The sequence below is a fragment of the Ursus americanus genome, chromosome 17, assembly GCF_024610735.1.
Source record: "Ursus americanus isolate L20-20 chromosome 17, mUrsAme1.1.p, whole genome shotgun sequence".
NCBI lineage: Eukaryota > Metazoa > Chordata > Mammalia > Carnivora > Ursidae > Ursus > Ursus americanus.
The window spans coordinates 12,028,508-12,049,916 of NC_142143.1; the positions used below are offsets into that span (position 1 = coordinate 12,028,508).

Genomic DNA, 21,409 nt, shown 5'->3' on the forward strand with positions numbered 1-21,409 from the left:
GACCATGTGACATTCACCTTGGTCTCTCTGGGACCCAGCACAGAGCCTGGCCCCCCGTGAGCTCACGTGTCCGTGGAATTACACTGCTGATTCGAAGTCCCCCCTCCTGGTTCTGGCAAGGGAGGGCCTTCCCCGGTGGGCCTCCCCAGCAGCCCTTTCCCCATGTGCCCCCTGTAACCCTTGGGCTTTTCCATACACAGTTCGTTACCTCTGCTGAGAGGGCATGCTCCCTCATAATTTAAGATCCAGCCCCCTTGTCACATCTGCCAGCAGCTCTTCTCCGTGTAGCTCCCCACACCCCCCACACCCCCAGCTGCCTTCCTACCCTCCCAAAGCCCTTTGCTCAAATTTCTGCTGCGTTCCAAATCCCCCTGCCCCCCCCCCCCACAGGGTTTCCTCCTCTCGACCTTGAGTCCTTTGAGAGCAAAGACTATGGCTATTTATCTTTTATTCATTTGGAGAGCCATCCCTGGTCGGTGCCATGAATATAGAGATGGAAAAAGACCCCATCCTGGCTGGCAGGCAGGGTTGTTGGGGAACGTAGGGACCTAGTGGAAAGGGCAGAGCCAGAGGTGGAGGCTTTTCTCCTCACCGCCACTAGATGGCAGCAGGGCCACCCGGTCCTCTGCCTCTCAACTGTCTTTGCCTTTACACCCGGGAGGGACTCAGTTCAGTAAAATAAACATTCAAAGAGCGTATTGACCCAGCTCTCTGCTAGATGTGCTGTCAGAAAGGTGAGAGGGAGAAGAAGGATCCAAAAGTGAGACCAGTCCCTAGCTGGGAAGCACAAACTCTGAAACCGGACTGCCTGGGTTCAAATTTCGTGCTTGGCATCTCCTAGGTTGTGACTTTGGTGGTTACTCAACCTCTCTGTGCTTCTGTCTCTTGTGGAAAGTGGGGTTTATAAAAGGGCTGCTGGGAGGGGCAGTGTCCCTGGAGTGCAGTAAGTGTGGTGTGAGGGCTTGTTGTTTTGTATGTCTGTTTCTGGGGAAGCTCACAGGTTAGAAATGGGGAGCTCAGCCCAAAGCGGGAGAGATAAGTCTGCACAGAGCCTGGCCTTGGCGGGGGATGGGGGGGAGAAGGTGCACCTGCTAGGACGGGGGTGGAGTTGGGGGAGGATTCATGGAGGGGGAGCTGTTTCTTTGAGATGGGCCAGGAAGGGAGGGAGGGAGGGGACTGTGGAGGTGAGGCTGGGCTGCATCCGGTGACAGGTGGAAGGTGGGGCTGGAGGAGCCCTCCCCAGCTCTGAGGCTGCTGCGGAGGGGAGAGGAGGGGGAAGAAAGCTGGTGTCCTCAGACCACACCTGTTATTGGGATATTGGGATCCTTGTGTCCCTGCCAGCCCTCTTCCAATAAAGCCCCTCCAGGCCTCCAGGGAGAGGAGGAGCCTTGCCATGTAAACTGTATTTTTAGTTCCCTGTGCCTCTCTCTGGCTGCTATAAGACACCTCTCCCCACCCCCAGCCCCACGGCTTGGCTGGAGGCTCCAGGAGGACAGCTGGGGAGAAGGGGAGACGTGGTCAGTACTATGGCTGCCAGGGGGCTGGGAGGAGTGGGGTCTCGGGCAAGCTCGGGGGTCCCACTGCCCCATCGAGTCCACTCTGAGTCTGGCCTGGCGCTGGACCAGGAGGGCCCACTGCCAGGAAGGAGCAAGCGGAGCTGGGCGGGAGGGAGGCACTGCCCAGGCTGGCCTCCAAAGGGGCGGCTCCTAGGAGGAGGAGGAGGAAGGGAGGTGGTCAAGGTTGATGGGACCCTTGGCTCTGAAGGGCCAAAGTCACCCCCTCCCTTGCTGGAGTCTTAAAGTGTAGTCCCCCAGATTCATTGCCTGCCCAAGGGCCAGCAAACTCCCAGGTCCTTGGGAGAGAGCAGGGTGTTGCCCAGCCACGTGGGGACTCAAACCTGAGTGTGTGTGGAAGTGGGGGAAGGGGGAATGCTGGAAGCCCCTTGCTAGAGAGTTCTCTTTCTGTGCTCGAGGAGAGGCGAGAATTGCGGCCTTGAAGGTTGCGAAACTGGTCTTTTTTCACCAGACAGGCTCCTGGTTTACCTTGTCAGGGGAGTGTGCTCAGTTCAAGTCCTGGGCATGTCTAGCATGGGCCAGAAAAGTCTTCGGTGAGCCTGCAGCTTCCCTCGTGAGAGAGACTCTACGGGTCCTCTCTATCCCCAAAGCATGGACAAGGGAGTGAGCGAGACAAGAAGGCATATTTTGGTTCAATATAAAGGAAACGCTTTAAAGGTTTAGGTAGTGAGCTCGTTGCTCCTAGGAGTATTCAAGCAGATGCTGGATGATGATCTGTAAGGAAAATTCCTGCATGTCGTGGGAACTTGGACAAGAGGCCGTCCAAGTCCTCTGTTAGCTTCAAGACACGATGGCCCTATACTTACTTCTCCACTTCTCTACCTCTGTCTTTCTACGACTCTGGAGTCTAGCGCCCCTTTCCAGAGTGGCCAAGGTTGAAGACTTTGGCGCTCCAGAATTTTAACTCTGGGATCTCAAGACCCTAAAATGTGAAGACTTGAGAATGATCCTACACGTCTGAGATTTTTACATTCAAAGGATCCTGTGACATGAGAGGAGAAAGAGGATGGGGCAGATCCGACTTGGAGCAATGAAGTTTTGCCCTGCTGGGTGTCAAACCAGCCCACCTCTGTGCGTGTGCGTGTGCGACACGCGAGTCGAAGGCTGCTGGAGGTTTTCCTATTTCGTGCATCTCCAGCTTCCTTGCCCCGGCCATTTGAAGACTGTCGCAGGGATAATTATAGCCCCCAAACAAAGCTGGCGACTCCAGGTAGCCATGGCAACTGTTAGGTAATGCCTGTTCTGTTGTAGAAATGTATAAGTGCAAACAGATGTCGGCTCCTTCCTATTAGCTTAAATGGTAAAACTTAAAAGGTCCATCGACTTCAAAGCCACAGGTCTCCGCGAGCACGCCAGTTAATGGGGCCGCCTGCCAAGGGATGACAGCTAAGTATTAAACCCTTTAGCATCGGTAATGATTTGATGAGCTTTTAAATGCTCAGGCTGTCCCCAGACAGCTCGGAGGCTGGAGATGGCAGAGCTGTGGCTTCAGATTGGATCCAGCTCCTGCTTACCAGCCCCGGGTGGCGGGCGCACATCCTTGCCAGGGCCCTGTTCCCTTACCGCCCGATGGGGCACCGCGCCGCCCTGCCCTGCCCTGCCCTGCCGTGCCACCGCGCGGGGCTCAGCCTCCTGCGAGTGACCGGGACAAGGGGCTGCAGCTGCTGAGGGTCTGAGCCCTTGGCAGACCCTCCCAGAGTTGCCTTTCCTCTTGTTTCTAGACCTGGCCCAGAGTAAGCCCTTAGTCCAGGGCTGCTGAACCAATAGACATAGGATAGCCCCCGCCCCCAGCCTCCTGCCCATCCCTGTCTCCTCCTTAGCTACTACTCATTCTGCAATTACAGCCTCCACTGGGAACGGCGGATGGGCTCTGCATCCCCGGGTTAACAGGAGCCTCGTGCGGGACTCCTGGAGCTCGGTGTCCTGGTTAGAAAGGAACTAGTTCAAGAAATCAATAGATGGGGCTCACCAAAAGGACACATGAGGGGTCCTATAGGAAGTGGCAACTCATGGTGATCCCCAAATGGTAATTGGGCCCGGCTTGGCAGAGAATGGAGTGAACTCTGGACCCCTAGGTTACACTAAAGAGCGTTCCGCTTGGGGTTCTTACTCGGTGCTGGCCATGAAACGGACTCTCTTCAATGCCGCATTTCCTACCACCTAGACAATTCTTGCCAAAGACCCTGTTCATATTTTGCAAAGGGGATCTGATTGGTGTAGCTAATAGGCACTGGCTGTTGGACAAAGCCCTGCCATTGGTTGCCTCAGGTTTCGTGACTGCCCCAGTCCAGTCACCTGTGACTGGGGGTAGTGTGGGGGAAAGAACCATGACCTACGTGGTCATGGAGGGGCTGGGGCAGGGCAGTTGCTTTTAGAAAGAGCTGTGTATGTGGGGTAGTCATACCTGCCGTGTCTGATACAGACCCAGGACAGCCAAGACACTTGCTCATTCTTTCTGAACCTCATTGTCCACAGCTATAAAATGGGGTGATGCTAATTACCTTGTAGGGCCATTGTGAAAATCAGATGTAATCCTGCCCAAGGAGGCACTTGGTAGACTGTAAAATCCTGTGTAGATGGAAGGAAGGGCCTGTGTGCCTCGATCATAGCATTACATCAACTGTACTGCAAGCTTTTTCCTTTTGTCTCCCTAAGCTCCTGTGAGTTTCTTGAACACAAGGATGTGTTCGTTTAGTTTTGTTGTCCTCGGCACTTAGCGGTTTCCACCACACAGTAGGTATTCTGTGATTATGTGTTGGACAGATGATGGATGGACGGATGATGGATGGGTGAGCAGGTGGGTGGATGGATGGATGGACGGATAAATGGATGATGGGCAGAGGATAGATGGATGGATGGTGGGTAAATATAAAGAAGGCCGATCATCTTCACTTGCCTTTCGTACGAGGCCATCTATATTTTTATTCAACAAACATTTACTCCGTTCTGATTTGGTACCGGGCCCTGTGTGAAGTCCGAGAGATCACATAAGTGAATAAAACAGAGCTCCTGCTGGTCTGAAAATCAAAATAAGGTATTCAGGAGCCTGGACTCAAGAGCCTGACTTTCTGGGTTCAAATCCCAGGTCTCTACCATCAACTATGTGACCGTGGCAAGCGTCCCAAACTTCTCCTCGATTAAACGAAGATAATGTTATATCTATCATAGAGATAGGGCTGTCGAGGGATTAAACAAATTACCAATGTAAAGGGCTCAGAGCGCGTATCGGCTGCTGCTTACACTCACGGCGGAGCCAGCATGGAAGCTAAGAAATATGGCGCAATGAAGGAAACAGCTCAACAGGAGTACCTACGAGTAAATGGAAGGAGCAAGAAATTAATTGGGCCTCAAGGGGGGAGGTCAAGCAAAATTTCTCAGAAGGAAATATTTGAGCAAGGTCATGAAGGCCACGAAGCCAGGAGTTTTCTGGATGGAGTGGGAAAATTCAGACTCCGAGAGGCTATGGACTGGCCTGGGTTCGCCCACCTCTGAGCAGGAACCACCTTGGCTCCTTCCCCCCAACTGCTGGCTGGGTGAGGGGCACTCTGGCAGAGTGGGAGGACTGTGGACAAGGAGACTGTGAAGGGCCAGCCCCAGGGCCAGCCAGAGTGCTGCTGCCGAGCTTGGAAATATGACAGTTCCCCCTGGGATGGTTGACAACAGGGCGAGTTGAGTTTCAGGCTGTTGGCGTCAGCCTTGGTGGTGCCCTTTCTGCTGGCCTCTGAGACTCCAGACAGTGGCCCAGCCTCCTCCCTGCTCTTGCCACACACACAAACACCCCCACGCCCCTGTGGCCTGAGTTGTCCTACCTCCCCACAATGGCACCTGACCCAAAATAGCTTCCATGTGAGAGCTACAGAAAGGAAAAGATTAGACCCCGCATGAAAGGGAGGGAGGAGGAGGAGGAGGAGGAGAAAGAGTGAGCAAGCCGTCAAGTGATCTGTGCCAAGCTTCAGGGAAAGTATAAAATCCCTTTGGGGCCAGGCGATCTCAAACCCCAGCTGTCAGAGCCAGGACACCGAGTCAGCCCGGACTTGCTCTTTTTGTCTTCTTCAGACCACACCATGGGGCTCAGCGACGGGGAATGGCAGTTGGTGCTGAACGTCTGGGGGAAGGTAGAGGCTGACCTCGCGGGCCATGGGCAGGAGGTCCTCATCAGGTAAAAGGAAGAGATCCCATTGCCTCTGTCACCCACTCCCCAAAGATCAAGGGTATGTGTCTATAGGGTGGAACGTTTGCCTGGGGTTGACCAGTTGGCTACGTCAATTGCGTTTATTAAAACCCCCACTTGATTCTTCTTTGCTCGTAAGTGTCAGGGACTTGAGTCCAGAAAGGAAGAGAGGAAAAGAGATCCAGCTCATTCCTGTGTCAGCAGCAGGAGAAGCCTGGTGCTCAAACCCTGGATGCCTAGCACCTACCAAGAGGAATCCTAGAATTGTAGACATTGATTACAAGGGCCCTGAGAGATCTTGTACAGCCACTTCACTTAATGGCGGAGGACAAAAAGGACCTGAGAGGAACAGGACCTCCCTCAAGTCACAAGTCCATTAAGGTCTCTGAACTGTCAAGGCTAAGACGTGGTCTTCAAGATGAGACCCGTGGCTCTAGAATGGGCTCTGCCACTGAGCTGCTGTGTGACCTTTGGGAAGGTACACAGCCTCTCTGGGTCCAATTTCCTCTCCTATACAATGGGAGGAAATGCTAATATCTACATTTTAGAGTGGAAGTGAGAATTGAATAAGATCGTGCATGTAGAGGGCCTGGCACTGTTCCTGGAATATGGCAGGTTCTGGAGGGTGTTAGTAATTGTTATGGATGGAACCAGACTAAGGACCTTCACTGCACTAGGATTAGACAACAAAAGACAGAGGCCCATTCGTGACATTTGATGTTGAGGAAGTCTTGAATTTGAGAACTCTGAATGGGGCGGTCTCCAAGCTTATCTTCACTGCTACAGCAAGGGGTTCCTGAATAAACAAAAGAGAACAAAATTCCAAGCTTTGTACATAAAGAATGGCCTGTGGGATTTTATTTTTTCATTGCCCTGAACCCCAGATAGTGCTAGATCCCTCTTCTCCTGATCTCGTGCTCTGGGCCAGCGCAAGTCAAATATCTAATGGGGCATAAATCAACGTGTCTGCATCTGGGAGCAAGTGGACCCCGGAGCTGCCACGAGGGAATGGATTGTGGTTCACACTTCAATTACAGATGAGTTTCTCCTTCTTTGGGAGCCAGGTTTTCCTTTCCATTCAGATGTCTTTTCAGTCTCCCTTGGGCTTCACTCATTTCCAGCTCCCATGTCTGGGGAGAAGGCCAGTCCCGTGAGCTCTGCGATCCGAAGTCCGAGCCCTTAGTGGTCCACGCTAGAAACACTTGGGGAAGGATGGTCAAGTTATGTTGATGCTGGCTGGCATCCTGGGGGTGTTCCCTTATGTCTTTCTCCTCCTGTCCCTGACAGCAGGCTGCTGGGGCTGCGACAGGTCCTGTTTCGTAGGACAGAAGTTCCCCCAAGTTGATATCTGCTCCTCAGCCCCGTTTGCTGTGTGACCTTGGACAAGTTCCTCCTCCTTTCTGGGTCCCCTTTGCCTACTGGTTGAGTGAAGCGATTGTCCGCCAGGGTCTCTGAAGCCCCTTTCTGCTCTCATGCCTTGGCATTCCCTGAGCCTGTGCTCCTGCCTTGCTTTTGGAGAGGAGAGTCGGGGTAGTTGGGGTTGGGGACCAATTTGCAAAGCACGAGTCCCTCCAAAGTGATCTGGGGGCTGCCAGCCCCCAAGGCAGGGACTTGAAGGAGGCTTGGGGTATTATGTCATCAAGGGAAACATTCCCTCCCTGCCCAGGGTGGATCAGGGAGACCTGCCAGTGGCCAGGGGCCAGGGATGAGATGTGATGCCTGCGATTCCGGCCCCTGGAAGGTCCCAGAAAGACCAATGTCTTGTCACGTCTTAGGCCATGGGATGTGCAGAGACCATGCCAACTGGTTCTGCCCTCTTAGCGTTTGGGGTCTGGGGAGGAGGGCTCCCCTGCGTGTAGAGGGTGGGGAGGGGTGCCTACTCCCAGGGCTGCACGTGCCTCTGTGGGAGCTGGCCTCTTGGTTCTGTTCCAGATGCTGAGCCTGGGCTTCCTTACTGACCTTGGCAAGGTCATTTCTCCTCTTCCCCTGATTCTAAAAGACAGTGGATTCTGCTCAGCTGAGCCTGCTAACAGAACACAGAGGAGGGCTTCACTCCAAGTACATGATCACAAAGGTCTAGAACATAAAAGCCAGAAGCTCAGTTGGAGAGCCTGGCTCTAGGAGAGGGGGGTCCAGGAGGGAGGGGGCTGCCGAGTGTGCCCCTGCCTTTCCTTCTCTTGCCCAAACCCTTTTCACTTTATTTGTGCATTTGGACAAAGAATTTTGAGGCCATCAAAAGTTTAAGAATCGCTGCTGGTGGCCAATACTTCCCATGTTACAGGGAGGAAACAGGGTCTGAGGGTCTCAGCCAGCCAGGGGCGGCTATAGACAGAACTCCAAATTCCCGATCCTGATGACGATGACGATGACAGTGACAGTGGTGGCCATGGCGGTGATAATGGCGGTAGCAAAAATGAGGAGGCGGAAGGACAGCAAATATTTACCCAGTACACACCGCCTGGCTCTGTGTATATTAACTCACTAAAGCCTCCCAAGTGCCTTGTGAGGTAGATACTACGATCACCACCCCGAACAGAGAGGTTAAGTGACTTGCCCAAAGTCACACAGCTGGAATTCAAACCCAGGCAGTGTGGACCCCCGCTTATCACATGCCTGCTCTGGGGCCCCATGCTACACAGCAGAGAGGGGACCCCTCCTCAGTCCGGTTCTTCAGTCTGGAGCAGAGAAGGTGCTCTGCAGGTCCGAGTCCTCTAGTCCTCCATGTGGGTGTCCAATCGGGCCTCAGGTCAGAGGACAGCTGGGAGGTGGCCTCCTTTCTCGCTGACTTGCCTGCAGGCCTGTGATAGGCAAGGCAGGTGGACACAGGAGGGAAGATGACAACACGAGGCAAGTGAGGGCTTCTGCAACGGTGGAGGAAATCTGTCCGTCCTTCTCCACAGGGTGAGGGCTTCCTTTGTCCATTCGCAGGGACCTGCCCTTAGGTAAATCCACATGTGGCCTTCTGTGGCTGCCGGGGCCTCCCAGCTGCAAGACTGTGGGCCGAGGAAGGGAGGCAGCTGAGTGGTTCCAGAATGATCTGGTGGGCATGGATTAGATCAATTTTCCCACTCCGATGAAGGTAAATCTGGGCTTCCTTGCTGGCTCACAGGTGGAGAGTGGAAGGTGAGGCAGGGGTCAAGCCTTAGAATTTGGAGGCTGAAATATCAGCTAGACCAACGCTTTTGGTTTATAGATGGGTAAACCAAGACCCAGAGAAGTTGAGTGACTTCTTCAACATCACCCAGCACATTGGAGACAGAGCAGGGACCAGAACTCAGCTTCCATAATTCTTAGTCCCGTGTCCTTTCTCCCACACATCTGGGGGCCTCCCAGAATATCTGAGACCCCTGGCTGCCTTGGGTACCAGGTCCTTGGCCCTCATCTGCCCCAGAGAGGCTCTCTCCCATGTCCTGACCTCCGTCTGACCTTCCCCTGTAGGTGCTAGATCTCCCATCTGTCAGGCAGGAGTTCAAGGATCATTGTCACCAGATAATAATAGGAGTTCAGGGACCCTCGAGCAAAAAGTGCCAGAGATGAGCTGTCAGTGAGGCACAGGGCTTGGCGGGGTCCGGGGAGGGGGTTGGTGAGGTGGTGACATTGGGCAGGGCGTGGACAGCCCCAGGCATTCTAGGGAAACAGGAGGGGTTCGTTCCTGGGAGAAGGGCGAGCTCCCTGTCGGTGCGAGCCGGTGCACACTTGTGTGTGTCTGGGTGTGCATGCACGTGAATATGGGTGTGTGCTGTGAGATGCTTCCACAAACTGGAGTGTGTCCCCAGCAGGGCTGGAGGCTGTGGCAGAGCCAGGAAGGTAGGCAAGAAGGACTTTCCAAGGACCTGAAGCCATTAGACAGGAGGAGGGAAAGCCTGGGCACACAGGGTCACTCCCGCAAACATTTCAGGGCGTGACACAAGACACAGAGAGCATGAGCTCTAGAACCATCCAGTCTCTGCGGTGGGCTTTGCCACCGGCCAGCCCTGTGACCCTGGGCACATCACTTACCTCTGTGGTCCGTTCACCCACAGGTGAAATGGGGAGAACCATGGCCATTTGGGCTGCAGGTAGGACTCCCTTTAATAACATCTACCTTTCCACAGCAGGAAACGCTGAGGTCTGAGGGTACAGGTGCTACTTGGGTTCACGGGCAGAGTCCCTCTGCTTTCAACTCCCTGGCTCCCTGGCAGGAGCAGGGACCCGGTCTTTGGCAGGTGGCTCCCCCCGGGCCTCACCACCCATACTGTGAGGAGCCTAGGAGGGACAGGGTGTCTGAGCAAAACAAGCCAGAGATTTCTGAGCCTGAGAGCCAATCTGGAGTGGAGTGGCCCTCACAGGTAGTAGTGAGCCTCCTATAGCTGAAAGTATTCAAGCAACCGAAGGATGATCCCTAGGCAGGAAGCTGCAGAGATGGTCCCCTGCCTGGTCTGTTTTTTGAGTCACTCAGACCTGTTTTGGGCTGGCCTTTCCGCACAGCAGCCCTGTAATGTCGAGTTACGCCTTCCCACCTCTGAGCCTCTGTTCCCTCATCTGTAAAGTGGGAATAGTGGGACCCCAAAGGGGGTGTAGGTGCAGAGCCTGGCACAGCGCCTGGCACACAGGAGGTACTCAACAAACCCAGGGTCCTCGGGCCCCGGTACCCCCACCTCCCCCTCCTCTACCCGTTTCCAGTTAGTCCCCTACTCTCCGAACAACTTAGAGAAAATGGGGGTGAAGCCAGGGACCCGTGCAGACATGTGCTTCCCTCCTGCCTCTCACAGCAGCAATGCTGAAGAGGCAGGTCGTGAGGATGAAAACTAGTCATAAAGGGGAGACTTCCTACGGCGCACTGCACACGCTCCGCGTGTACGCTCTCATTTAGTCGCAGCGCTGCTGCTACGGGTAGGGACTGGTTATCCCCTTTGCTTGGGTGAGGAAGCAGAAGCACAGAGAGGTAGAGTGACTTGCCCAAGGTCACACAGCTGAGAAGTAGGGAAGCCCAGCCTGGCACTCGGGTCTGGCCACCTCCAGACCCCACTGCGCGTTCCTGCGTCTGACGCCCACCCTCCTTGTACCCACAGGCTCTTCAAGGGCCACCCCGAGACCCTGGAGAAGTTCGACAAGTTCAAGCATCTGAAGTCAGAGGATGAGATGAAGGGTTCTGAGGACCTGAAGAAGCATGGCAACACGGTGCTCACCGCCCTGGGGGGCATCCTCAAGAAGAAGGGGCATCACGAGGCGGAGCTGAAGCCCCTGGCTCAGTCACATGCCACCAAGCACAAGATCCCCATCAAGTACCTGGAGGTGGGAGGCAGGGCAGGGACAGGTGGGAGGGCGGAAGGACAGGCCTCTGAGGGATGTGATTTGGGTTCGAGTCCCCACTCGGCCCACGATGTTCCTTTTTGTGCCCTGGTGCCCTCAACCATAAACTGAGCTGTCGCCCACTTTGCCTTCCTCCTGGGGTCACTGAGAGTAAACCCACTTCTCCCCCAAATCAGTATGTCATCTGGGGGAAGAAGGGGAGGGTGGCTATTGGGTGCACCCCCTGCATTCCCCTCACGGGAAGGCACCATTATTGTACCCGCTGGGCAGATGAGTAAACTGAGGCACAAGGAGGGCATTAGCTTGTCCATGGCACACTCCCGGGATTCAAACTAGGGCTCTGTTCCTCCAGACCCCGCCCCCCCCCGCTGCAGTCCTAACCCCTGAAACACGGGGAGCCCCAGTATGGTAGCCGGGGCTCCATCCTGGGGTGGGGTGGCCAGCAGACTGGTGCCACTCATTCTGGCATCTTTACAAATGAAAAAAGAGAGAGCCCTGGTGTCCTAGGCAAAGGGAATTGATCTGAACCTCCTGTAATGGGCTGAGAAGTTGGGTGGGCAGGGGAGAGCCTGAGCTGCGGGTCCTGCCTTTATAAGCAGTGGGAGGAGGGGTGTGGAGGGAGGGAGCACTGAGATCTGGGGGATAAAGGGCCTGAGGGATAGGTGCAACCCGTGGGAACGGGAGCAGCGGGCAGGCTGGTGCAGTGATGAGGATAAAGATCGTGGTCATAGCTACCTGTGAGGATGGGCCATGGTAAGCATTCACCTGGATCGCTGCATAGAATTCTCAGTCTCCCCGAGGTGAGGAACTGCACCTAAGGTCTTCTTTTGTCTCTGACACAAAGGAAGTTCAGAGGTGGGGAGTCCAGATCTGGTATGGACAGCCACCAGGGATGCAGGCTCTTTCTGTGCTACCAAAGTTGTCATGAGTCCTCACACTTGACTCATGGTCCAAGATGGCTGCTAGAGCTCCAGCCATCTGGTCCATATTCCAAACAGGAAGCAGGAGGAAGAGAGGAAAACTCTCTTGTAAGGAGTCACAGAAATCCCATGCAACAGTTTTGTTTACGTGTCACTGGCCAGAAGTTAGTGATAAGACCACACCTGTGTACATGGAAAGCTGGGAATTATAGTCTATTTCCACTCTAACTACCGCTAGTGTTCTGTTACCAAGGAAGAAGGAGAAGACAGGGGACAGGCACTTAGCGCACTCTGTGCCAGACAGGTACCTTTCTCAGACCCACTTTATAGATTTGGAAACCGAAGGCTCAGAGAGCTGAAGTAGCTTGCCCAAGGTCACACAGCTAATAAGCCAGTAGGTACAGTCTGATCTACAGTACTTGGGAACTCGAGCTCTTAATCCCTTGTGGCACAATGTCTCCCATCAACCACCACGACCCCTGTCTTTAGCCTCTCAGCCTCACCTCCCTGCACCCCAGCTGCCCCACAAATCATATGTAGACAACCCTGGCTGCCCATCCCCCCCAGCATCGCACGCGTGAGGAGCGGGTCCTGCCTTTGAGATTCCGCGCATGCTGCGGCCCCTGCCCTGCCCATCTTCTCTTGGCAGCAGACCCCTGTCCATCCTCCAGGGTCCCGCTTAGAAGCCACCCCCTCTGCTTGTGGCAGTCAGCTGCTCCATCCCCCAGCGTCCCCCGGCACCCCCTGCAAAGCAGCTTTATCCTCATCCTTTGTCCTGGCGCCTGCCCGGCTGTACTGGGATTTATGTCTTTACCCAGCTGTCTCCTGGCTGGGACATGAGCTCCCCAAGGGCGGATCCTGGCTCTCCCATTTCTGAACCCCAGTGGCATGTGGTGGGCTCACAATACACCTTGAATGGCCATCCCCTCTTGGGGGACAAGAAAGCAGGCTCAGAAAGAGAAAACGATGTATCCAAGTGGACTTAGAAACCGGGTCTACTTAAAATACGTTTCTTTTACTGCATAAATCCTGCAGCATCTAAGACGAAGCCCCGTGTCTGCTCTCCCCCTCACTGTGGGACCTCCTTCTGTGCTCTTCCTAAAGGGCTGCTACCTCCCGCCGGGAAGTGCGGGGCCACAGAAAGGGGCTGGGTGCCAAGGGCAACTTTTCTCAATTGTCCGGCTGCCCCAGGCCATACTTTCCCGGATATTAGTGGCCGTGCCCCAGACTCAGGAAAGGCGAAGTGATGGGACGCGATGCAGTCAGCTGAGCCCCTGTTTTAGGGTGAAGTCACCCATGGGGGTCACGGCAGAGTGGAGCCTAGAACCTGGGTCTCCCACATTCTCCAGGGGCAGGGCTGACTTCACGGCAGCCCGAACCCCCACTTTGTTTTGCGACATTGGTGGAATTAGAGGGGACCTTAAATGTATGTCCGGATCGTTGCTCAAAGGCAGGTTTTTAGGGAGCTGTCCGTTTCTTTTTTTTCCCTTTTTTTTTTTTTTGAGAGAGAGAGAGCATGGGGGAGGGGCAGAGGGAGAGGGAGAATCTGAAGCAGGCTCCATGCCCAACATGGAGCCCAATGTGGGGCTCGATCTCATGACCCTGAGATCATGACCTGAGCTGAAACCAAGAGTCTGACCTCAACGGACTGAACCCCGCGGGCACCCCGCTGTCCCTATTTCTAGGCAGAACTATGTTTACTGGGTGTTGCTGTGTGTGCCTCCTGAGGCCTCTGTCACCATGTGCCCCCCCCCCACTGCTACCTGCCTGTGATCCCTTGCACTTGGGGCGCCCTGAGAAACTGGGAAAAGCCAACCGAGGTGCAGTCCCTGCCTCTGTCCCTGGCTCGGGCAGCCATGTGTCCACAGCCCCCTGGCTGCAAATTCCAGCTCTGCCGTCCACTTGCTATGTGACCTCAGTCTGGCTACTTTCCCATCTGGGCCTCTGTAAAGTGACACCGCTTGGTCCAGGGGCCAGGGTTTTGGTTGGCATCAAATCTTGACTAACTGTCAAAAGGGCCCAGTAGCATTTTACACCCATGAGATCTTCCAGTCGCTAAAGCAGCCGTGCTGTAAATGGTCCTGGTAATGACGGTGTGGGTGTCTGAGCTCTCGTGGGGACAGCGAGGCTGGTACGGGACAGGATGGGTCCCGGTGGTGAGCCGTAGGCCTCAGCCCTTCCTCGTCTTCCCTCCTTCCCGCCCACCAAGAACTCTGAGCACCAGCTCTGTGCTTGGCACAGAAAAATGATGTTCTGCCCCCCACTCCCACCAGCCCCCCCCCCGTAGGCTACTTAGAGCAATAACCACACTGAGCCATCAAAGGCAAAAATTAAATATACACAAATTTCTAGATTTTACATCCCCAAAATCCTGGGTAAAACCACAGAATGGGAGCATTTCCCTTCCTTTCTGCTGCCAGCATGGAGGCCGTGCCCTGGGCTCCTGCACCAAGATGGGCCTGGTTCCCCATGGCACCTATCTCACAGGCTGGTAGGGAGAGAAGGAATTAATCCACAGAGACCCCTGGAAAGCGTGCCTGGTGTCTAATAAGCACTCGATAAGTGGCCATGGAATAAAGAGAAGGTGGGATTCAGTCTGATTCCCATCTGGCTCCTGGCTCGTGCGCCCCTGTGACCAGAACCCCTCCCTTCTTCCCCCTGCAGTTCATCTCAGAAGCCATCATCCAGGTCCTGCAGAGCAAGCATCCCGGGGACTTCGGTGCCGATGCCCAGGGGGCCATGAGGAAGGCCCTGGAGCTGTTCCGGAATGACATTGCTGCCAAGTACAAGGAGCTGGGGTTCCAGGGCTAAGCCCCCGGATGCCTCCCCCACCCCCACCCACTCGGGTCCCGGGGCCTAGCAGCGGGTGGGCCTGGATCTCCTGTAGCCATGTAGTGTTTGCTTCTGAGTGTCTGCTTTGGTTATGAGAGCTGGGTGGGAGAGGCGCAGGGGCTGGGCTAGGCTGTTCCGGTGGCTTGGCAGGCCTGGGGACTGGGGTCCTTGTGGAGGGCCATCACCCCGGGAACCCGGAGACGTGCGGCCCTGGGCTCACAGTGGCCCGCGGTGTTCAGGTCCCACTGGCTTCGCCTCTCTCCTAAACTCCAATCCAATTCCTCCAACCTCCAAACTCAACGACACCTTCACCCTCACCTCTAATCCCAAATCCAAGCCATAAACCAAGGCCCGCCATAAAGATGCTCTGACCCATCACTCCCCTCACGCCCCAACATCCGTCTGCAGTGAGGAAGAGGTCTGCGCGGAGTGGGACAGCTACACCCATCCCGAGAGAGGCGGCGGGGGTCTGGAACATAAATGTGCCTTCTCAGCAAATGGAGTGACTCACCCGGTTTTAATAAAAGACCTTGCAACATCACAGCTTCTGCCTGGCGATCTTCCTCTCCTGGAGCAAGGGGAGGGGCCCCACCAAAGAAATGGCTGGGACTGTGTATGCAGACAGCCCTGCGGGGCGGAGGCCGAGGGAGAGGAGGCCAGGAGGGAAACGGGGCAGGAGGGAGAGAGGGACAGGAATCTGCCTTCCTTAGATCTCCCCTCAGTGGCGGGGACAGTGCTGGGCATGGGGAATTGGGGGGGTGGGGGGACAGACCTGTCTGGTGGGGGAAGTGGGCTGGTGAGCAGACCTTTGTAGTAAGAGGCAAACAGTTGCAGGGTGCCCAGAGGAGAGGACCCAGGGGGAGGCGGTCACCGTGGTTACAGCAACTTCAATAACGCGCCAAGGACACCAGCTCTGGGCGGCAAATCCGGGTTCAAAGCTGGGGAGGCAGCGGGGAATCCAGCTGGGGAGACAAAGAGGTGGCCAGCCAGTGGCGGGCACTGACCTTCTGGCCACAGAAAAAGGACAGACGCATGGGGAATAACATACAGACACAGGCCAGGAGACACGCTCCATCCTACAAATGCCGAGCACACAGATGGAATGTGTGATACTGCGGCGAGGACCCAGAATAAAACGTTGGCATGCAACCGTGGCAGCCGGGCAGCAGGCTGGAGCCAAGACCATGGACAGGGGCCACGGAAAAGGTGGCCTGAGTCCATCGGAGCGCCCAGGCCGGGAGGGCCTCGAACAGCACCTAAGACGCAGGATACCAACTCCAGGAAGCCACGAGTCCTGGGGCCCATAAAGCTCCAGGAACTCCCAGGGCAAGTGACCTAGTCACCCCTGCCCTTGAATCCCCGGGGCCCAACCCCCTGCGATGAGCCTGACCTCAGACCACGCCAAGGTTCCTGACAGCTGAACAGGGTGGAGCTCCTCTGCTCGTGTAGACATGTCTCCAATCCTAAAAGGCTCATCCACCCGGTCTGCTCCGGGCTTTGTAGGTTCGTCTGCTATCTGAGAGGGTGGGAGAGATCCTGGAGCGTGGGGAAAATTCCATGCATTTATATGGTCATTCAGTTGAATGCCCAGGCTGGGAGCAGTTCTCTGTAGATGCGTGTGCAGGATTTAAAGTTGAACGGGCTGCTCCCTGCCCTCGAGCAATTGACAGTCTAGTCCGGGCCCCACGTGGTCTGATAATTAAATGAGGGCAGAAGAAAATCGGAGCTGCCGAGAAGCACCAGCCAATTGTCATTCATTCCGCACGCATCCAACGAATATTTGTTGAGCACGGCCGGTAGAAAACTCTGTTTGTACCTTGACGTGCACAAAATGCAGCTTCTCTTTTCTATTTGGAACCTCACTGTGGCTACGTGGCAGGTACTTAATCTCTGTCTCCTTGAGGTTGCTTGCCGGGTCCACATTTCCCTGGGGTTTTGGCTAATGCTAAGGGGGCTTACCTGTGCTGAGTTGTGCGTGTGCAGGGGGGAGGTGGCAATCTGTTGCTGTCACCTGTTCCCAGTGGTCCTCAGGGATGCTGCACCCCACCTGGTCTTCACTTAGTGTCCTCCTCAGACACTTGAGGAAATCCTGAAGCTGTCCGAGGCTCCTTCTCCCTGGGCCACTTCTTCTTTGGGACACCCTTCCCCCATGAGGCCTTCACCTGGGACAGGAGGCACAGATTTCCTCTGTGTTTAGACCCCAGAGCTTGTCTGAGCTTTCCCAGCCTCCTGCAGGGCTTGGCAGGGGTGTGCAGGGCTGCCCTGTATGGTTGTACAGGTTGTGCACTCCACAAGAGCCCCTGGTGGAGGGATCCAATGAAGGGCTGCATCCAGTCTGGGCTCCAGTTGCCAAGCTACGTACCCAGAAGGGGTGCCTTTTCCTAATTCACACGGGCATCCTCCCAGCTAGCAGTGGCCTCCAGAGGGGACAGAACTACTTTCTCTGGGGACCACCACCAACGGCAGTCTGTTTCTTCTTCCTGACGTATGCAGAACATTATTTTCCGGGCTGGGGAGCAGGGATGCCTCACGGTTTCCTCCAAATCTTTGTCCTTCCTTTGTGTTCTTTCTGGTGCTCTCAGGGCCTGAGCTTTTGAATCCGCAAATCCACACAAGAGACGTGTTCTTCTTGCTTTCAGCTGTCATGTCTTTTCCTGAGGCTTGGGCTCAGAAATGCCTTGCTGTGTGAAAAGGAAAGAGCAAAAGAAGAAAAGAAATCCTGGGCAGGGGGCAGGGGCAGGGGGCAGGGGGTGGGGGTAGTAGGGGCTAATATTTTACAAATGTAATCGCGCAACTGTGTTTATTCTGCGTGGATTCAAGGAATATTTATTGAGCAAATACTGTGTGTTGGGCTCGGGACTGGGACTAGTCTCCCAGCCGTGAGGAAAACGGACATGGTCTCTGCTCTCACGGATCTTCTGTGGGGAGGGACTGGGGAGGGAAGAGGGCTTCAGGACGGTGGGGGGCGGGGTGGGGGCCGTGGTGAAGCACACAGGCCTTTGGGGGTGCACGTAGGGCTCTGGGCCTAGGGAGGCCGGTAAAGTTGGCTCCTGAGGCATCTGGGGAGACGGGGGCCCCATCACGGCAGACCGACGTCACAAAGATGGTGGTAGATCAGTCAGGGCTCTCCAGAAAAACAAACCAAGAGGATTTATTTTTATATATATTTTATAAATACGTATTTTGTATATATAAATGTGTAAGAGTTCACATTTTATATTTAAAATATAGATAATAAACTATATAAAATATCGACAGAGAATATCTAATTCAAATGTTGCCTTTCCTACATTTATTATCTCCTTCTAGAATTCCTGGGGGTTTGTTGTTGTTGTTGTTATTGTTAAGATTTATTTATCTGAGGGGCACCTGGGGGGCTCAGTCAGTTAAGCAACTGACTCTTGATTTCAGCTCAGATCATGATCTCAGGGTCCTGAGATCGAGCCCCACGTCAGGCTCAGAGCTCAGCAAGGAGTCTGCTAAAGTTTCTCTCTCCCTCTCCCTCTGCCCCTCCCCACACTCTCTCTCTCTCTCTCTCTCTCAAATCAATAAAAGATTTAATTTATTCATTTAAAAGATTTATTTATTTGAGAGAGAGAGAGCAAGCACAGGGAGGGACAGAAGGAGAGGGAGCACAGACCCCGCTGAGCAGGGAGCCAGATACAGGGCTCGATCCCAGGACCCCGAGATCTTGACCTGAGCTGAAATCAAGAGTCGGCCACTCAACCAACTGTGCCCCCAGGTACCCCGAGAATTCCTGTTTTTTGGATTGACTCACACTCCCTTCCATGACTCTTTCCTGTTTTCCACCGTTTTGCTATGTTACACTCTGAGTAGGGATCTCTTATTTCCTTCCCCAGTTCTACATTTCTGAAGTTTTTCCAGTGTTTTTTATCCGGAGTTATTCCGGTATCAGGAGTGGAGTGTATTTCGCCCTACCTAGTCTGCTCTGCTTCCAGAATGTGTCAGACTTTATAATTAGGGATTTGGTTATTTTACACCCATTGTGTTTCCCTTGTTTGTTTCGTTTCTCCCGCAACGGACACAGAGGGCAGGGGTCCCCTGCGTTTTGCTCACCGTTGCTGCACCCCTGGCCGCTGGCCCCACGCGCCCCTCCATGCCAGCTGCTCAGAGAGTCTTGGCGAGCACGGGAGTTACACGGCCCTCTTTCTCTAGTGGGCATAAGAGCATGCAGTCAACTCTAGAACATTTTAAAAATAAGTGATTCAGGAGGCCCCAGCGGAGCCTGGTTCTGCATATCTGGTTGCTGAAGTCGTCTGTCTGTCCGTCGCCGCGTGTGCCGTGTCTCAGTGAGGACGCCTGGTGTGTGTGCATCTGCGTGTGTGAGTGTGACAGTGAATGCCCGTCTCACCTCTCCCCTCCCCTCCACTCTGAAATCCATAGGACTCATGCCCCCAGGACGGCCAAGGACCTTCACACAGGGACGCACAGGTGAGCTCCGCCGCACCCGCCAGGGACCGTGCTCTCTGGGCGCAGCCAGTCTGGGGAGCTGGAAGGCGGGATAGACACCGGGGCCGGGTCCTCTCTGCAGAGCAGAAGCAATGCATGGTCAAGAGCCACGTGCGTGACGAGTCCTTCGAGCTGTCGGCAAACCCTTAGCCGAGCAAGCTGGAGGCATCAGGGCTTATCACAGCAAAGGCTGGCGGGGCAGGTGTCGAGGAGCCTGCCACAACACACACCCGCCTTCGCCATTTGATCGGTGGTCTCAATTCTATCTCACGTTTAATACTTCCTAGTGTGGCTTCTCTTGCTCGCTCTCACACACACACACGCACACACACAGACCATGCATTGCGTGATCCCAAACAAGCAAAAGGGGCGTCTTTAAAAAAAAAAAAAAAAGCCCCAAAGCTCTCACCTTCCATGGCCCCGCATCAACTCTGCTCCTTCCGGCCGCCCGCAGATCCCCCACAAACGCGAACATTCTTTCTGTGCTGGCAGTTCGCACAGAAATAGAGACGCAATATTGAGCCCATGTTAACACATTTAGGAGAGTAGGAGCTTTGCTGGAAATATTTCCACTGATCGAAGGACGTCGTCTCCTCGGGAAAACCGGCATCTTGTCCGAGGCATGGAGCTCCTGATGTTCTGGGGAGGGGGGGTGGCCTTTGCCCTCCGTGGTGCCCAAGGTCCATTTAATCAGCTCATCAAAAGTTGTCTCACAAATTATTAGACTTATCAGGTTCAAAACACTCCAAAGGCAGAACGGCCCCCTCGCCGCACGCTGTAGAGGGCAGAGATGATTCTGCGGGCCCAGTGAGTTTGCACCCGGGGTTATGTGGAGCCTCAGGGTTTGGGCACCGGGGACCCAGGGTCTCTGACACGTGCGGGGGAGGGCGAGGTGGGTGGGATGGGTGTCCCCGCGTCACCCAGGGCACTGGTACTTTCCACCAATGTGTATCATGGGGTTCTGCATGATAGTTCATTGGGAATAAACCAAAGGGGCTATTCTGCTGGAAAAGGTTTGCTACAGCCCCTGAGCCTAGATGGACAGCTCTCAGTGCGGCTGTATTGTCCCTGCTGGGGGCATGTCGTATGTTTGTGGGATGTTTTGTTGCAGCGATGAGGATGCTGACATGAGGTGGGAGAAGGGGAGGAAGGGACACCCGGTGTTCTAGAATGTGCAGGAAAAACCACGTGGTGAATCTACCCCAAATTCTAGAACTTATAAATACGCGATCTTTGAACAGTTTGTTTAAAAATATGGTGCATTGTTGGGGGGACAAAAGATTTGGTTGGGAACTTTACTCAGACCTGTTCACCATTTTAAAGAAATGGCACCCCACCCCCACCCCCCCGGCCAGAGTGTCACCGTGGGCCTTCGGGGCCTGTGCAGTCATCACAGACGTCTGTCAGGACTCTGAGTGTCCTCTCCTTTCGGGCACATAGTAGGTGGCATTGGAGTGGATGTGCGTCACTTCTGGGGGAAGTGTGGAGAGTCGGTGACGGTCTCCACACCCCTTCCCTGTCGCAGAGGTTATGACCGTGGGTGTCTACGTGGAGTCCCTGCGGTGGGCTGGGTCCCTCCAGGAAGAGCAGAGCCCCTGCCGGCCGCACTGAACGTGAAATGTGAGGAGAAGAAACTTGTGAAGTGGGGACACTTTGGGATGTTGCCGCAAAGCCCAGCCCATCCTGACAGTGCACCAACCCCATGCACCTGGGAGCGATTCTATGCAGAGCGGCAAGCACCCAAGCGCTACGTCCGGCCTCCACGGCCATCATATTAGATATTTAAAAACATTAATTATTGGGGCGCCTGGGTGGCACAGCGGTTGAGCGTCTGCCTTCGGCTCAGGGCGTGATCCCGGCGTTGTGGGATCGAGCCCCACATCAGGCTCCTCCGCTATGAGCCTGCTTCTTCCTCTCCCACTCCCCCTGCTTGTGTTCCCTCTCTCGCTGGCTGTCTCTATCTCTGTCGAATAAATAAATAAAATCTTTAAAAAAAAATTAATTATTGGGCATCTCAGTGGCTCAGTGGGTGAAGCCTCTGATTCTTGATTTCAGCTCAGTTTGTGATCTCACAGTTGTAAGATCAGGTCCCGTGCTTGAGATTTTTCTCTCCCTCTGCTCCCCTCTTCTAAAAAGCAAACAAAAAGATT

The 21,409-nt window shown here is 54.6% G+C and overlaps 1 protein-coding gene and 1 long non-coding RNA gene across 2 annotated transcripts; both read left to right on the forward strand.

Annotated features, from left to right (window-relative positions):
- Positions 1-5,554: 5,554 nt before the first annotated feature.
- On the forward strand, positions 5,555-15,330 carry MB (myoglobin). The gene is made up of 3 exons (XM_045779999.2): positions 5,555-5,733; positions 10,797-11,019; positions 14,622-15,330. The coding sequence occupies exons 1-3, from the start codon at positions 5,639-5,641 to the stop codon at positions 14,766-14,768; spliced, it is 465 nt and encodes a 154-aa protein (XP_045635955.1). The 5' UTR covers positions 5,555-5,638; the 3' UTR covers positions 14,769-15,330.
- A 247-nt stretch (positions 15,331-15,577) lies between these two features.
- LOC123780842 (uncharacterized) lies at positions 15,578-21,377 on the forward strand. The gene is made up of 3 exons (XR_006776531.2): positions 15,578-16,668; positions 19,194-19,241; positions 20,785-21,377. It is a non-coding gene; the product is annotated as an uncharacterized LOC123780842 (long non-coding RNA).
- The last annotated feature ends 32 nt before the right edge of the window (positions 21,378-21,409 follow it).

What these genes read in the sequence shown, in the direction of transcription:
- MB (XM_045779999.2), top strand. Translation starts at nt 5,639, where the DNA reads ATGGGGCTCAGCGACGGGGAATGGCAGTTGGTGCTGAACGTCTGGGGG. An exon ending in GGGCAGGAGGTCCTCATCAG is followed by an intron (nt 5,734 to 10,796) that starts GTAAAAGGAAGA and finishes TTGTACCCACAG; the next exon opens with GCTCTTCAAGGGCCACCCCG. An exon ending in TCCCCATCAAGTACCTGGAG is followed by an intron (nt 11,020 to 14,621) that starts GTGGGAGGCAGG and finishes TTCCCCCTGCAG; the next exon opens with TTCATCTCAGAAGCCATCAT.